General features: G+C 38.6%; 3 protein-coding genes and 1 pseudogene across 3 annotated transcripts in view; all 4 read right to left on the bottom strand.

Moving 5' to 3' along the window:
* The window catches only part of LOC107655652 (protocadherin alpha-8-like), a 2,811-nt gene extending 496 nt beyond the window's left edge, over positions 1–2,315 (bottom strand). The window contains exon 1 of the mRNA XM_016443214.1: positions 7–2,315. Within this exon, the coding sequence (XP_016298700.1) occupies positions 7–2,261 (2,255 nt within the window). The 5' untranslated portion in view covers positions 2,262–2,315. The remainder of the gene's footprint in view (positions 1–6) is intronic.
* A 1,911-nt stretch (positions 2,316–4,226) lies between these two features.
* Positions 4,227–10,963, bottom strand: LOC107655653 (protocadherin gamma-C3-like; annotated as a pseudogene).
* Positions 10,964–12,346: 1,383 nt separating this feature from the next.
* Positions 12,347–17,584, bottom strand: LOC107655654 (protocadherin alpha-8-like). Its single transcript, XM_016443215.1, has 3 exons — positions 15,287–17,584; positions 12,721–12,878; positions 12,347–12,370 (listed from the first exon to the last, which is right to left on the bottom strand). Exons 1-3 carry the CDS (start codon positions 17,481–17,483, stop codon positions 12,347–12,349), a joined length of 2,379 nt encoding a protein of 792 aa, XP_016298701.1. The 5' UTR covers positions 17,484–17,584.
* A 464-nt stretch (positions 17,585–18,048) lies between these two features.
* LOC107655655 (protocadherin alpha-13-like) overlaps positions 18,049–18,184 on the bottom strand; it is a 2,410-nt gene continuing 2,274 nt past the window's right edge. Inside the window, exons 2-3 of the mRNA XM_016443217.1 lie at positions 18,128–18,153; positions 18,049–18,055 (exon numbers count right to left, since the gene is read on the bottom strand). Of these exons, the coding sequence (XP_016298703.1) occupies positions 18,049–18,055; positions 18,128–18,153 (33 nt within the window). The remainder of the gene's footprint in view (positions 18,056–18,127; positions 18,154–18,184) is intronic.

The raw sequence follows: 18,184 nt of genomic DNA on the forward strand, positions 1-18,184 counted from the left end.
ACTAACATGTACCGTTTGTCTCCAGATCTGTACTGGATGCTGTGACACAGAGTCCCGTCGTAATTTGTATCCTGTAAATACTTGGATGAATAGTCTGTCGATTTAGAGCACTGCATTACAATAAGTACGATGATGCTAATGACAAAAAGCACTGAAACCGAGCCCAAAGTGATGATCAAATAAAATGTCACGTTGTTTTCCTCCTCGTCTTTTACTACGTTTTTCACATCAGAAGCTGCAAAAGCCTCTTTGGGCTCCACAACTTTGACAATCACAGTCGCTGTTGCTGAGAGTGAAATGTTCCCATTGTCTTTGACCAGTATGAGCAGTTTATGCTGGGCCTCGTCTGTTTCTGTGAATGAGCGAAGGGTCCTTATCTGTCCTGTATAGCGGTCCAAACTAAAGAGACTGTGGTCACTAACTTCCTGCAGTGAAAATAATAACCAGCCGTTGTATCCTATATCTGCGTCATAGGCTCTGACTTTAGTCACCAAATGACCTGCGTTCACATTACGGGGAATCTCTTCCACACCCTCAGCAGAACCGTTAGCGCTGACTGGATATAAGATCACTGGAACGTTGTCGTTCTGATCCAGAATAAACACGTTCACTGTCACGTTACTGCTCAGAGATGGAGTTCCAGAGTCTGTAGCAACAACGTGGAACTGGAACATTTTAACAGTTTCAAAGTCAAAGCTCTTAAGCGCATAAATCTCCCCATTTTCAGAGTTAATATTAATGAAAGACACGTATTTGTTTTCATCTCCAGAGTCTCTCCAAATGTTATAGTGTACAACAGCATTTTCATCTAAATCACGATCAGAAGCAGATACAGAAAACAAAGATTTGCCTGGAACATTGTTTTCCATCACATAAAAGGCATAGGGTGAAAGAGAAAATTCTGGACTATTGTCATTTACATCGAATACCTGCACAGTTATAGTTTTAACTGAAGACAGAGGTGGCTGCCCAGCATCTTTGGCTACTAACGTGATGTCATAGCGAGGCACAGCTTCTCTATCAAGAGATGAGGTGGTAACCAGTGCGTAAATGTTATCTTGGGATGATGCCGTTAGTCTGAAAGGTATTTCTTCAGTTATGTAGCATAACACTTTCCCGTTTACACCAGAGTCCAAATCACTGACGCTGATTAAAGCCACTGTGGTTCCAATTTTAGAGTCTTCAGGCACAGCACTTGAAAATGATGTCACTTCAATCTCAGGCACATTGTCATTTACATCAACGATTTTTATGGTTATACTCTTATCTGATGTGAGAGGAACAGGTCCTTTGTCTGATGCTTGGATATCTATTTCAAAGTTATTCATCTCTTCAAAATCTATTGGGCCAATCACAGTCATTTCTCCAGTACTGGAGTTTAAATCAAAAAGTTGTATTAGCCTATTGTCTATATCCTTTCCAAACGAATAAAAAATGTCTCCATTTGGACCATTATCCATGTCAGTAGCATTAACCTGTATAACAGTTGTGCCTACCGGGACATTTTCTTGAAGCGTCACAGAGTAAAGTTCTTGTGTGAAAACTGGCATATTGTCATTAACATCTAAAACGTCAACTACTATATCCATTGTTCCAGACTTTGGGGGTCGCCCTCCATCGAGCGCAGTGAGGACTAGCTTGTGTCTATGGCTTGTTTCTCTATCCAAAGGCTTTTGAAGAATCAAAAAGGGCATTTTGCGATCTTCTCCGCGATCTTTAACCTCTATGCGGAAATTATCATTATGACTGAGTTTATATTGTTGAACAGAGTTCATGCCGCCATCGGGATCCCGCGCCGCCTGTAACTGATACCGAGCTCCAGGTAGGGCAGATTCCCATATTTCCAACCGCTTTTCTTTTTCTGGGAATGTCGGAGCATGATCATTGACGTCCAAGATTTCAATCGACACGTAGTGAATTTCCAAAGGGTTTTCTAGCGCGATTTTTAGATTGATGACACACGAGCTGCTTCTCTCGCACACCTCCTCGCGATCTATCTTTCCATTTACACTTAAAATCCCGTCATTCTGATTTACCGTGAACAGCGAGTCGCCTGAAGTTGAAACGATCCGAAATCCTCTCTCCTTTAACGTTCTGGTATCGAGACCTAAATCCTTCGCAAGGTTTCCGACCGCAGATCCTTCTTTCTGCTCCTCAGAAAGAGAATATCGTATTTGTGCGCATACCTCTCTCCAAAGCAGCATTCCCAAAGCCATGAATGTAAGTCTGACGCGCCATGACGAACGCGCCCTTTGTTGCATTTTGCAGGAAATTAAAACGGCGTTTAGAGATGTTCCACTCTAAAATTTTGACCCATAACAATGTTAAGCGCTGACCATAAAAATCATGATTTATGTTAGAAAATCTTTACGATACGAATCAGGTTGCTTTTGGCGAAAGTGAAGGCAACGTCCACGGCGTTCATTACGAACTGATGGAGAGAGAGCGAATGAAACTGCCAACAGACGATGCCACGTCAGGTCCGTATTTTTGGTGTGCACTGACACCACGCGAATTTATTTTTAACTGCAAACGAACATAACTGAGAAACGAAAAGAACAGGCAGTTAGGCTAAGTTATAAAAAAAAAAAAAAAAAAAAAAAAAAAAACCGGTTTAAAAAATATTAACTAAAAAAAAAAAAAAAAAAAACGGAATTACAAAAATATTTAATTAAGTCATAATTACGACAATAGATTTATGTCCAAATGGCGCACAGAAGTTATTAGAACTGTTTACAAGCCATTGCAGTAGTAGGCCTATTGTAGTTTTATATTTAATTCCAACCAAAACAGTCCACTTTTATGTAGCCTAGACCTACAATCATAAATGTTAACTGGTGATCTTTTAAAGAAGCAATCAATGGCATTAGAAAGTAGTTCACTTTATAACAAATAAACAGGTAGTAGCTGGATAATTTGTTACTCAGTTATGTGAATTTGAATCTTATTATCAAACATCCTAATTCTAATTCTAATTCACATTCTAAAGCCATCAAAGTATGACGTGGTATGACATGTCAAAACATGATGTGTAAGGCCAATATTTATCAGAGCAAGGACTACTGTTTGATGCCCTTCCTTTACTAAAAGCTACAGTACAGTATAACAGTACAGTATAACAATTATGATTTTTTAAATAATTTTAAGACTTAAATTTTATATGTAGGTAAAAAAAAGTAGACCACCACAAATAAAAAAATAAATACAATTAGATAGATAGATAGATAGATAGATATCCAGTTTAATAGATTTATCAGAACTTAAAATTATACCCATCAAACTGTACCATCAAATAAAAATCGTATTAATTAAATGAAAATACATCAATTTAACTTGACTTATTCTTTGAATTTCACCTCAACATATCTAATTAATATTCAGTTTAAAAAAAATTGGTAACACTTTGCAATAAGCTGTCATTTGTTAACATTAGTTAATGTATTAACTAACATGAACTAACAATTAACAAAACATTTGTTACAGTATTTATTAATCTTTGTTAATGTTAGTTCATAAAAATACAGTTATTCATTGGTTGTTTATGTTAGTTCACAGTGCATTAGCTAATGTTAACAAATACAACTTTTGATTTTAATAATGTATTAGTAAATGTTGAAATCAACATTAATTAAGACCAATAAATGCTGTAGAAGTATTGTTCATGCTTAGTTCATGTTAACTGATACAGTTAACTACTGTTAACTAATGAACCTTATTGTAAATTGTTACCCAAAAATCTAGCATTGGTCATTCTCACATGCTAAATATAATTTTAGCAAATATATATATATATATATATATATGTATGTATGTAAAAAAAAAATTACATATATATACAGTATATATATGTAATTTTTTTTTTTTTTTACTAAATGTAATGTATTAGAAGAGTAAGCAAGAAAAGACACACTACACTGGCATTTGCACATCTAGCTATTGCATATTTATTAAAGCAACACCATGATTTTCATGTTACGGCCCACAATCTAAGTACCAGATCTACTCTTCACCACAATGGTAACCACAAAAATGCCAACAACAGAAACTCTTCTAAATCTAAACATTAAACACTAGCAAGTATGTCCTTCACTTAGTATCATTTCAACATATACTCTTCCAATTCAATCCCATGCAAAGTACAGTATGTTGGGACCCATAAATCCACTGTCCAGCTCCAGTAATGCATGTCTAAGTGTTTGATGAAACTCTTTCACCACAACCACAATCTATATCTAAATGGTAATGGTCATAAAAATACATATACAAATGAAAATATATCAAACCTTAACATTTCTTACCTCCCCAGAATCTCTCCTCCTGCGATCTGGGATCACTAGAGTATTTCCATTACTGCCCGGGACTATAGTAGAGCCGATACTCATTCTGGGTCCAACTAACATGTACCGTTTGTCTCCAGATCTGTACTGGATGCTGTGACACATAGTCCCGTCGTAATTTGTATCCTGTAAATACAACACGATGATGCTGATGACAAAAAGCACTGAAACCGAGCCCAAAGTGATGATCAAATAAAATGTCACGTAGTTTTCCTCCTCGTCTCTTACTGCATTTTTAACATCAGTAGCTGCAAAAGCCTCTTTTGGCTCCACAACTTTGAAAATCATGGTAGCTGTTGCTGAGAGTGAAACATTCCCATTGTCTTTGACCAGTATGAGCAGTTTATGCTGGGCCTCGTCTGTTTCTGTGAATGAGCGAAGGGTCCTTATCTGTCCTGTATAGCGGTCCAAACCAAAGAGACTGTGGTCACTAACTTCCTGCAGTGAAAATAATAACCAGCCGTTGTATCCTATATCTGCGTCATAGGCTCTGACTTTAGTCACCAAATGACCTGCGTTCACATTACGGGGAATCTCTTCCACACCCTCAGCAGAACCGTTAGCGCTGACTGGATATAAGATCACTGGAACGTTGTCGTTCTGATCCAGAATAAACACGTTCACTGTCACGTTACTGCTCAGAGATGGAGTTCCAGAGTCTGTAGCAACAACTTGGAACTGGAACGTTTTAACAGTTTCAAAATCATAGCTCTTAAGTGCATAAATCTCACCATTTTCAGAATTAATATTAATGAAAGATGTATATTTGTTTTCTACACCATCTCTCCATATTTGATAACTGATTACACTGTTTTCACCTGTGTCTTTGTCAGAGGCAGACACAGAAAATAAAGATTTGCCTGGTGCATTATTCTCCATCACATAAAATGCATAAGGGGAAAAAGAGAACTCTGGACTATTGTCATTAACATCTGATACCTGGACAGTTATAGATTTAATAGTAGACAGTGGTGGCTGACCAGCGTCTTTGGCTTCTAATGTGATGTCATAGCGAGAAATTGTCTCTCTGTCAAGAGATGAAGTTGTCACTAACGAGTACGTATTTTCTTGTGATGACGGCATTAGTTTGAAAGGTATGTCCCCAGGGAATGAACAGGTGACTCTCCCATTTATTTCAGAATCTAAATCAGAGACGCTTATTAAAGCCACCGTTGTGCCAGGTTTGGAGTCTTCAGGAATGGCACTTGAGAACGATGTCACTTCTATCTGAGGGGGATTATCATTTATATCAGCAATTTTTATAGTTATAATTTGATCTGTTGTTAGAGGAACAATTCCTTTGTCTGATGCTTGAATGTCAATCTGATATTTATCTTTTATCTCAAAATCCAAAAGACCTGTCACAATAATTTCTCCAGTGATTGGATTGACATCAAAAAGTTTACGCAACTTGTAATTAGCATTGTGTCCTAATGAATAAACTACTTCCCCGTTCTGACCTTCGTCCAAATCAGTTGCGTTCACCCTTAAAACTACTGTGCCTACAGGTGCGTTTTCATTCAGCATAACAGTGTAAGTATCTTTAGTGAAAACAGGGGCATTATCGTTTATGTCTAACACATCAATCACAATATCCATAGTTCCAGACTTTGGTGGTCTGCCTCCATCTAAAGCAGTCATCTGCAATTTCATACTTTTTGTAATCTCTCGGTCGAGCGGCTTCTGTAAGATCAACACGGGTGCTTTGCCGTCTTCATCACGATCTATAATTTCAATACGAAAATAATCGGTGTGGCTCAGTTTATAAGTCTGAACTGAATTACTGCCACTGTCTGGATCGCGCGCAGCCTGAAGCTGGAATCGCGCACCGGGAAGCACCGTTTCACTTATTTCTAAATGCTTTTCCTGCTCTGGGAATCTCGGACCGTGGTCATTCACGTCTATTACATCAACAGTCACGTAATGAATCTCGAGAGGATTTTCTAAAGCAATTTTTAGATTTATTAAACACGGGGTGCTTCTTTCACACACCTCCTCCCTATCTAATTTACCGTTCACATACAAGACACCGTCATTCTGATTTACACTGAACATTGACTCGCCTGAAGTCGAGACGATACGAAATCCTCGCTCCTTTAGTGTTCTGTGATCAATACCCAAATCCTTTGCAACATTTCCCACAGCAGCTCCGTCATTTTGCTCTTCAGAAATCGAGTAGCGTATTTGTGCCCAAACCGTTCTGCCAAAAATAATCGATACAACAATGAAGATGATTTTCACATGGCGCTCAAGGCACTGATCTCGGCTTCGTCCCATTTTTGCAACGTATTGGTTCCACAGCAGTTTCACAACGACTATCCAAATATTAGTCCAATGACCACACGACAGATGCCCTAACCCTCGAAAGATTTTACTAAGAAAAACAAAGGACAAAAGCACCGAGCAAGCCACGCCTCTGATGAAAAAGTGATCATATACAAAATGACGACGAAAAAACGGGGAGGTACTCCGACGTTTTGAGTCTAACTTTTAAGGTTTACACTGACACCTCGCGCTCTTTCGTTGGATTGCTATTCATTAAACTATGCGAATTCATAATGAAATGAACTAATCATTTTTTTTATTTTTTAAAGCTCGTCTAATAGATCTAAAATATACACAGAAAGAGAAAAAAAGAGAGAACTTTGCAGGACAGAAAGCTGCATCATATATTCAGCACCAAGGACAGCGACTAGCTCTCGCGGTTTCATTTACAGTTTGTTCGGCCATTAGGGCACAGCAAAACAATCCAAGAATAATACAGAATTCACATGCGTATGTAGCTATAAAAATAAAATAAAAGTATTAAAAATATTAAAAAATAAAATAAAAATAAAAGTACAAAGCTGGCAATATAGCACACCTCCAGTCCTTTTCTTACCTCTCCAGAATCTCTCCTCCTGCGATCTGGGATACTTTTAACCGTCGCATGAGGAACAATTCCTTTGTCAGATGCTTCTATGTCAATCTCGTATTTATCCTTCATCTCAAAATCCAAACGATCGGTTAAAATTATTTCCCCAGTGATTGAATTAACTTCAAAAAGTCTGCGTAAATTATTGTTGACATTATTTCCCAATGCATACATTACCTCTCCATTTTTACCCTCGTCCAAGTCAGTGGCATTAACCTGTACAATTGTTGTGCCTACTGGTGCGTTTTCATTTAATGTAATCTTGTAAGCCTCTTTCGTAAAAACAGGTACATTATCGTTTATATCCTGTACATCAACAAATATTTCTATTGAGCCAGACTTAGGAGGTCTCCCGCCATCTAAAGCAATCAATTCTAATTTTATGTTTTTCGTCACTTCTCTGTCAAGCGGCTTGTGTAAAATCAGAATTGGAATTTTACCATCTTCTTCTCGATCTTTAATTTCAAGACGGAAATGGTCGTTGTGGCTGAGTTTGTAGGTCTGAACCGAATTGCTTCCACTGTCTGGATCACGCGCTGCCTGTAGCGGATATCGCGCGCCTGGCAGAGCAGATTCCCCAATTTCCAGCCGCTTTTCATTCTCGGGAAACAGTGGACTGTGATCGTTTACATCTAATATCTCTACAATTACATAGTGGATTTCTAGTGGGTTTTCTAGAGCGATTTTCAGATTGATTAAACACGGGGTGCTCCTCTCACACACTTCCTCTCTATCTATTTTCTCGTTCACATACAAGAAGCCGTCATTCTGATTTAGACTGAACATTGACTCGCCTGAGGTCGAGACGATGCGAAATCCCCTCTCCTTTAGTTTTCTGTGATCGATACCTAAATCCTTCGCGATATTTCCCACAGCAGCTCCGTCCTTCTGCTCCTCCGAGATCGAGTACCGCATTTGTGCCCAAACTGCTCTCCCAAACAACAGTGCAACAGCAATGAAAGCGAGTTTTGCATTCAGCTCCAGCTGATGAGAGCGTCTTCTTTGTTCCATTTTTCCAATGTGACAAAAATCCCTTCCAACGCAATTTCAAGATCAATCTATAAATATTTGTTGTATAGTTCCATTGTTGCTCACGTTTACGTTGAAAACCAGTCAGACAATAGAAAGACGCTGTACTCAATCCTGACAAATCTTACAGCACCCGTGCTGAAAATGAGAAAACACACGAATAAACTGAGAAGGCGGAACAAAAAACCCATGAGCAACCGTTTGACGTCAAGAGTCTTTCTCCAGGTTTACACTGACATCTCGCGATCCAAAGCGTTAGTTGCATTGCAACGTTCAAAAATATTTTACTGCTGTCAAATGCATATAGTTTTATCAGTGGACTTAAAAACAATCCACACAAATTGTGATTTTAAGATGTTTAAACGAGAAGCTTTTATATTGTTACAAATAATATAAATTTACATAAACAGAAATTGGCTGAAAATAATTCAGTCGATTACAAAAACCATCTATGGACGTGCGATTTGGCGTCCGTTCACAAACCAACAGTTAACTAAATAGGACAACACTCAGAGGCTGCAGGCATCAAATTCAGCAAAAAATGTATTACTATTACAATGCAAAACTCTAGATAACTCCTGTCCAGCAGAATTAGGAGGATACCAACAAATAATTAAATAAAAAAGCCTTGAAATTGCAGTCCACCCAGATAGTAATGATACACAGAGCTTCATCACAAAGCCCAGAACTAGATCCCATAGAGAAGTCCTTTTGTTTTACAATTGACTTTACAATGAAAAACATGTCCATCTGAACCACAGGAGAAAACCCAGATGACCAAAATAAAAGAAAAAAAAAAAGAAAAGAAAAAAAAGCACAACATTGGACAGAAGCATAAACTCAAAGCAAATTGAAATTATTTCTGTCACTAAACAGAGAACATAAAAGTGCTGGAATACCTGACCACAGGATAAACCCTAAACTATATCAAGTCCTGACCATATACAGACCAAGTGAACACAACCTCGCCATAGAGATGGACAGACACAGACAGACCTGGCAAACTAAACACTGCACTGCACACTAAATGAAGTGGAAACAGAATTGCACTGTATCAACAGGCCCCCAATCTTACATATATTAAGAATCTTTCTCCATTGGCTGTATGTTTCTTTATTTAATATTGATGTGCTTTAGTAATGTGAAGCCTAAATCTAATAAATCTGAACCTGAGAAAGAGGTTGACACTAAGAATGTTCCATTTAAAAACAGCCTGAGCATGTTCAGTACCACGGACAGCAGCCAGCATCTATCTTAAATTTGTTTCCTACAACTAATACACAGATGCATAAGCCATTTGCTTACCTCTCCAGAATCTCTCCTCCTGCGATCTGGGATCACTAGAGTATTTCCATTACTGCCCGGGACTATAGTAGAGCCGATACTCATTCTGGGTCCAACTAACATGTACCGTTTGTCTCCAGATCTGTACTGGATGCTGTGACACATAGTCCCGTCGTAATTTGTATCCTGTAAATACTTGGACGAATAGTCTGTCGATTTAGAGCACTGCATTACAGTCAACACAATGATGCTGATGACAAAAAGCACTGAAACCGAGCCCAAAGTGATGATCAAATAAAATGTCACGTTGTTTTCCTCCTCGTCTTTTACTACGTTTTTCACATCAGAAGCCCGGTGCATTATCATTTACATCGACGATTTTTATGATTACGCTTTTATCCGTCGCAAGAGGAACAATTCCTTTGTCAGATGCCTGAATGTCAATTTCATATAGATCTTTGACCTCAAAATCTAAAACACCAGTCACAATAATTTCTCCAGTGACTGGATTAACTTGAAAAAGTTCACGCAAGTTATCATTAACATTATTTCCTAAAGCATAAACTACTTGTCCGTTTTGACCGTCGTCCATATCAGTGGCATTAACCTGTACAATTGTTGTGCCCACTGGTGCGTTTTCATTCAATACAACAGTGTAAGACTCTTTCGTAAAAATAGGCACATTGTCGTTTATATCCTGTACATCAATCAATATTTCTATTGAGCCAGACTTAGACGGTCTCCCTCCATCAAAAGCAGTTAATACTAATTTTATGTTTTTCGTCACTTCTCTGTCAAGCGGCTTGTGTAATATCAGAATTGGAATTTTACCATCATCTCGATCTTTAATTTCAAGACGGAAATGGTCGTTGTGGCTGAGTTTGTAGGGCTGAACCGAATTGCTTCCACTGTCTGGATCACGCGCTGCCTGTAGCGGATATCGCGCGCCTGGCAGAGCAGATTCCCAAATTTCCAGCCGCTTTTCATTCTCGGGAAACAGTGGACTGTGATCGTTCACATCTAATATCTCTACAATTACATAGTGGATTTCTAGTGGGTTTTCTAGAGCGATTTTCAGATTGATTAAACACGGGGTGCTCCTCTCACACACTTCCTCTCTATCTATTTTCTCGTTCACATACAAGACGCCGTCATTCTGATTTAAACTGAACATTGACTCGCCTGAGGTCGAGACGATGCGAAATCCCCTCTCCTTTAGTGTTCTGTGATCGATACCTAAATCCTTCGCGATATTTCCCACAGCAGCTCCGTCCTTCTGCTCCTCCGAGATCGAGTACCGCATTTGTGCCCAAACTGCTCTCCCAAACAACAGTGCAACAGCAATGAAAGCGAGTTTTGCATTCAGCTCCAGCTGATGAGAGCGTCTTCTTTGTTCCATTTTTCCAATGTGACAAAAATCCCTTCCAACGCAATTTCAAGATCAATCTATAAATATTTGTTGTATAGTTCCATTGTTGCTCACGTTTACGTTGAAAACCAGTCAGACAATAGAAAGACGCTGTACTCAATCCTGACAAATCTTACAGCACCCGTGCTGAAAATGAGAAAACACACGAATAAACTGAGAAGGCGGAACAAAAAACCCATGAGCAACCGTTTGACGTCAAGAGTCTTTCTCCAGGTTTACACTGACATCTCGCGATCCAAAGCGTTAGTTGCATTGCAACGTTCAAAAATATTTTACTGCTGTCAAATGTATGTAATCTTATCAGTGGACTTAAAAACCATCCACACAAATTGTGATTTAAGCTATGTTTAAATACTCAACATTCTCCCATTAGACCGAACGTAATGTTTTATTAAAACAAGTGAGTGACTGAAAGTGAAAGAGAGAGGGAATCAAAAAATATGCCTTTAGAACAAGCTCATAAATATACATACCTTCGCATAAACATCAGCAACAAAATTATACAAGGCTGTAAACAAAGATTTTTATTATTAAAAATCATATTAATTTACATGTCAAACAGAATCTGGATAAAAATAATTAAATCAATTACAAAAATCATTACACTCTATTGACGTGCGATTTGGGTGGGGTCAGTTCACAAACCAACAGTTAACTAAATAGGACAAACACTGCAGGCATCAAATTCAGCCAAAAAAAAAATTGTATTACAATGCAAAACTCTAAATTTTCTCCAGATCTGAACTGGATGCTGTGACACAGAGTCCCGTCGTAATTTGTGTCCTGTAAATACTTGGACGAATAGTCCTGCAGAGCTGAACAAGTAGGATATCAACTAATAATTAAATTAAAAGGCCTTGAAATTCCAGTCCACCCAGATCCCAGAGTGAGGTCCTTTTGTTTTACAGTTGACTTGACCAGCTAAATCAAAATTTTAAAACAAAAAGAAATTACACACACACACACACACACACACACACACACACACACACACACACATATATATATATATATATATATATTTCAATCCACATTGGACAGAAACAGCTTAAAGTAAACTGAAATTATTTCTGTCCCTAAACAGAGAATATAAAATTGGTGGAGTACCTGACCACAGGACCACTAAAACAAGTCCTGACCATATACAGACCAAGTGAATACAATCTCGCCATAGAGAACAGGCACAGACAGACCTGGCAAATGAAAGACTGCACTGCACACTAAATGAAATGGAAACATAATTGCACTTTAATAACATGCCTCAATTATACATATTAAGAAACTATTTTTCATTACTTCACTGCCCACCATAATAACTTTAATCAGACACAGGAAAAGATCCCATTTTCATTGCTAATCAGAGATGTTCAAACCTGGCTGCAAGATATGAAAGGCCTGTTATGACAAAAGAACAACAATACAACTATTGTGCAAAATGCATAAAAGGAAAACAGAATAACGAACTGCTCTATTCCTACTTATTTTATTAGTACTTCCTTTTTTCCCTTTCCTCCTTCTTTGGCTATGTTTATTATATTCCTGTGCTTTGGTAATGTAAATCCTAAGTCTAAATAATAAATAAAATCTGAATCTAAGAAAGACAGACACTAATAGTGTTCCATTAGAAAAAACAGCCTGAGCAGGTTCAGTACCACAGAGAGCAGACAGCTTCTGCCTTAAGATTGTTTCCTACAACAAATACACAGATGCATAAATCATTTTCTTACCTCTCCAGAATCTCTCCTCCTGCGATCTGGTATCACTAAAGTATTTCCATTACTGCCCGGGACTATAGTAGAGCCGATACTCATTCTGGGTCCAACTAACATGTACCGTTTGTCTCCAGATCTGTACTGGATGCTGTGACACAGAGTCCCGTCGTAATTTTTTAACAGTTTCAAAATCAAAGCTCTTAAGCGCATAAATCTCCCCATTTTCAGAATTAATATTAATGAAGGATGTATATTTGTTTTCCTCAGTACTTTCTCTCCATATGTGATAGCTAACTATAGCATTTTCATTAGAGTCTTTGTCAGTAGCAGACACAGAAAATAAAAATTTGCCTGGGACATTGTTTTCCATCACATAAAAAGCATACGGGGAAAATGAGAATTCTGGGCTATTGTCATTTATATCTGATATCAGAACAGTTACAGTTTTAACAGAAGACAATGATGGCTGTCCCATATCTTTTGCAACTAATGTGATGTCATACTGAAATTTTGTTTCCCTGTCTAAAGGTGACGTGGTAACTAATGAATATGTGCTATGTTGTGAAGAAGGTATTAGTTTGAAAGGCATGTTATCTTCTAAAAAACAAGAGATTTTGCCATTCAGCCCAGAGTCTAAATCTGTGACACTTAACAAAGCCACTGTAGTACCAGGTCTAGAATCCTCTGGAATTGCACTTGAAAATGATGTGACCTCTATTTCTGGTTCATTGTCATTTATGTCAATAATTTTTATCATTATACTCTTATCTGTTCTGTGGGGAACAGTTCCTTTGTCAGATGCTTGTATGTCAATCTCATAGCTGTCTTTGTCCTCATAATCCAAGGGCCCTTCTACAGTTATTTCACCAGTGATGGTGTTGATATCAAAAAGCTTTCGTACTTTACTGTTAACATTTTTACCAAATGAATAAACAACCTCACCATTTGAGCCTTCGTCAAAATCGGTAGCGTTAACCTGTATCACAGTTGTACCTATAGGTGCATTTTCATTCAGCATGACCGAATAAACATCTTTGGTAAAAACGGGGACGTTATCATTTATATCAATCACGTTAATAGTTATATCCATTGTCCCTGATTTGGCAGGCTTTCCTCCATCAAGAGCTGTTATGTGCAAGTTAATGGTTCGGGTTAACTCTCGGTCTAAAGGCTTTTGTAAAATCAGGACAGGAATTTTACCGTCTTCTCCACGATCCTTGACTTCAAGGCGGAAATTATCGTTATGACCGAGTTTGTACTGATGCACAGAATTACTGCCACTATCAGAATCACGCGCTGCCTGAAGTTGAAATCTCGCACCGGGAAGGGCAGATTCTCCGATCTCTAAATTCATCTGGCTTTCAGGAAAACTCGGAGCGTGGTCGTTTACATCCAAAATCTCAACAATTACATAATGAATTTCAAGTGGGTTTTCTAGAGCGATTTTTAGATTAATTAAACACGGGGTGCTCCTCTCGCACACCTCTTCTCTGTCTATTTTACCGTTCACATACAAGACACCGTCATTCTGATTCACACTGAACATAGACTCGCCTGAGGTTGAGGCGATGCGAAATCCTCGCTCTTTTAAACTTCTATGATCTATGCCCAAATCCTTCGCGATATTTCCCACAGCAGCTCCGTCCTTCTGCTCCTCGGAAATGGAGTACTGAATTTGCGCTCGTGCCATCGCACCAAACACAAGCAGTGCAGTCAAGAGAGTAAATTTCGTGTGCTCCATCAGGCATTGCGCGTATCTTCTTTGTTCCATTTTGCAGATAATACAAGCAGATTCGACAACAATTCCTCTAGATCACTAGTTCGACTAGATTAAGCATTTCTCTTACATCTAAAAGTTGACATTTACTGCAGAAAAAACCCCGAATCGCTTAATAGTAAAAGAAAACGCGAAATATACCGACCAGCAGGAAAGACAAGCAATACTTGAGAAGGGGGGGGGGGGGTTAATAACCGTATTTGACGTCATGAGCCGTACTCTAGGATTACACTGACACCTCGCGATCTCACAGCTGCAGTGCACTGCATTATTTCACAGTAGCTACATGCAGCGCGTCTACATAGATAAACACAAACACAGAAGCAATACAGAAAACGTTATGATGTATACAAAATAATACTAAAAAAAACAGCACCATAGGCAGTGATCCATGTCTTTCCTAAATTCAGAAACATAATTTAGTGACTGTTTTATTCCAGTTAAACAATACACGCCCTCTGGACTCATTATCTTACAAACTCCCTCGGGAAAACAAAACAAAAAAAAGAATTGGGGAAAAAAGTTCAGCTTGAATCCTAATTTTACACAATCCAAATTAAATCGAATACTAAATGTATCAGCTACAGAAAGCCAGGGCTATAGAAAAAACACAATAATTTCTGTTATGTTCCTAAAATTCGCTTACCTCTCCAAAATCTCTCCTCCTGCGGTCTGGTATGACTAGAGTATTTCCATTACTGCCTGGGACTATAGTAGAGCCGATACTCATTCTGGGTCCAACTAACATGTACCGTTTGTCTCCAGATCTGTACTGGATGCTGTGACACATAGTCCCGTCGTAATTTGTATCCTGTAAATACTTGGACGAATAGTCTGTCGATTTAGAGCACTGCATTACAGTCAACACGATGATGCTGATGACAAAAAGCACTGAAACCGAGCCCAAAGTGATGATCAAATAAAATGTCACGTTGTTTTCCTCCTCATCTTTTACTGCGTTTTTCACATCAGAAGCTGCAAAAGCCTCTTTGGGCTCCACAACTTTGACAATCACAGTCGCTGTTGCTGAGAGTGAAACGTTCCCATTGTCTTTGACCAGTATGAGCAGTTTATGCTGGGCCTCGTCTGTTTCTGTGAATGAGCGAAGGGTCCTTATCTGTCCTGTATAGCGGTCCAAACTAAAGAGACTGTGGTCACTAACTTCCTGCAGTGAAAATAATAACCAGCCGTTGTATCCTATATCTGCGTCATAGGCTCTGACTTTAGTCACCAAATGACCTGCGTTCACATTACGGGGAATCTCTTCCACACCCTCAGCAGAACCGTTAGCGCTGACTGGATATAAGATCACTGGAACGTTGTCGTTCTGATCCAGAATAAACACGTTCACTGTCACGTTACTGCTCAGAGATGGAGTTCCAGAGTCTGTAGCAACAACTTGGAACTGAAACGTTTTAACTGCTTCGAAATCAAAACTTTTAAGTGAATAAATAACTCCTGTTTCTGAATTTATATTCAAGAATGACGTCATGTCGTTCTGTGTCACTCCACCTCTGTTTATTTGATACGATATCAAGGCATTTTCATTCACGTCTTTATCAGATGCTCTCACTGAGAATATGGAGGCTCCAGGAGCATTATTTTCAAATATGTAGAGCTCAAGAAAATTACTAGAAAATTCAGGCTGGTTGTCATTCACATCTGCTACTTGGATGCTTAAAGTTTTGATGGATGATAAGGGCGGCTGGCCTAGATCTGTTGCTGTAATTGTGATGTCATAATGGGGCACAAGTTCACGATCCAAACGCCCCTTTGTCACCAGTGAATACATATTATCTTGAAAAGAGGGTTTCAACTCGAAAGGAACATTCTTTGAGAGACTACATGCAACTTTACCATTAACACCAGAGTCTTTATCTGAGACACTAATCAACGCAATTACTGTTCCAGGTTTACAGTCTTCAGCAACAATATTAGATAATGAAGTCAGCTCAATTTCAGGCATATTATCGTTTATATCTTGTATTTTTATAATAACTCGACCTTGGGCAGACAAAGGAGGCTGACCTTTATCTGAAGCCTGAACATCCAGTTTATAAACGTCTGTGTCCTCAAAGTCTATCTCGCCTTTAACCTTGATTTCGCCTGTAATGCGATCCAACTGAAATATGTCATAAACTTTGCGCTTTAAAGTTTTACCAAGCGAATACTCAATTTCACTGTTTGGGCCCTCATCGCTATCAGATGCATTTATTTTAATCACAGTCGTTCCAATTGGGGGATTTTCCTGTAAACTGACAGAATATGTGTCTTGACTGAACACGGGACGATTATCATTACTATCCAATACAGTAACGGTTATGTTAAGGGTACCTGATTTTGGAGGGTTTCCACCATCGAGGGCTTTCAAAATTAGCAGGTGTTCTGACTTGTGTTCGCGATCGAGTGTTTTTTTCAACACTAAAAAGGGGATTTTTTCCTCATCGCTGTTTCTGATGTAAATCTCGAAATTTTCATCCTGACTCAATTTATACAAACGAACAGAATATGGCGAGGCATCCTGGTCTCGTGCAGCGTGCAGCTGAAAGCTCGTTCCTATAGGGGTGTGCTCTGCAATCTCGAAATGTTGATTCTGTTCAGAAAAACTAGGATGGTTGTCATTTATGTCTGTTACTTCAACTGCAACATAGTGAATTTCTAAAGGATTTTCGACCGCAGTTTTTAGATTTACTACGCATGCACCGTTTCCATCACAAAGCTCCTCTCTGTCTATGCTTTTATGAATATACAATTCGCCATTGTTCTGATTTACTTGGAAAAACGCATCTTTAGAACCAGAGACGATACGGAACCGTCTGTCCACCAAAGTACTCACGTCAAGTCCCAGATCCTTAGCAATATTTCCCACAACAGATCCCTCTTTCATTTCCTCTGGAACAGTGTATCTTATCTGAGCTGAAACCTGCGGTCCGAAGCAGAGAAGAAAAGAGAAACACAAAGCCATCCACCAGTTCTGCCATCTGCGCCTTTGTTCATCCATCGTTAAGAATTCCTTTAAAACAGCTTAAAACAAATAACGGTGGTGTTCAGTTGAAATGGCCTATTTCCAGATGCAACAATCTTGATTAAATGACATCGATACAACTCTAGAACATTTATATTTCCGCTTCTCGCGATATACTCGTCAGCTGCTGTCACAGTTTAACTGAACGGAACAGCCATGCGCACCACATGTAGATAGGCAGGGCCAAAGCTCTGCTTCATATCCTAATGTAACACTGACACCGCATGGTACAAAATGAGAGTTGAATCTAGACTCTAACGTAAAAACAATATAAAAAAATTTCAAAAAGCAATTTTGAAATACTGTTCAACTCAAGACAATTCATAACATTTTAACAATATTGCAGTCACCCGGCTTAGACATAGTGAAAAAGTATTTTTCAAACAAACTATGAAGCGAAAGGATTATTACCCTATAAGGTGAAACATTTCAGCACCACGGACAACGAATATTTATTCCAGCGTTCAACGCTTAATTCCCAAGCAACACTGAATAAAGAGAGCTCTTATTAGTCAGAACATAAAATATCCCACATAGTCAATTAGATCCTGAAAAAAAAGTCAAATTTGATGACAGTAAGCCTGAGAAAGTGCTGTTTAATATAATTCACATACTCTTACCTCTCCAGAATCTCTCCTCCTGCGATCTGGGATCACTAGAGCATTTCCATTACTGCC

Source organism: Sinocyclocheilus anshuiensis, unplaced genomic scaffold, assembly GCF_001515605.1.
Source record: "Sinocyclocheilus anshuiensis isolate Anshui unplaced genomic scaffold, SAMN03320099.WGS_v1.1 scaffold1008, whole genome shotgun sequence".
Classification (NCBI taxonomy): domain Eukaryota; kingdom Metazoa; phylum Chordata; class Actinopteri; order Cypriniformes; family Cyprinidae; genus Sinocyclocheilus; species Sinocyclocheilus anshuiensis.

What these genes read in the sequence shown, in the direction of transcription:
- LOC107655654 (XM_016443215.1), bottom strand. Translation starts at nt 17,483, where the DNA reads ATGGATGAACAAAGGCGCAGATGGCAGAACTGGTGGATGGCTTTGTGT. An exon ending in CAAGTATTTACAGGATACAA is followed by an intron (nt 12,879 to 15,286) that starts ATTACGACGGGA and finishes AACTGTTAAAAA; the next exon opens with ATTACGACGGGACTCTGTGT. An exon ending in GGAGGAGAGATTCTGGAGAG is followed by an intron (nt 12,371 to 12,720) that starts GTAAGAAAATGA and finishes CATATCTTGCAG; the next exon opens with CCAGGTTTGAACATCTCTGA.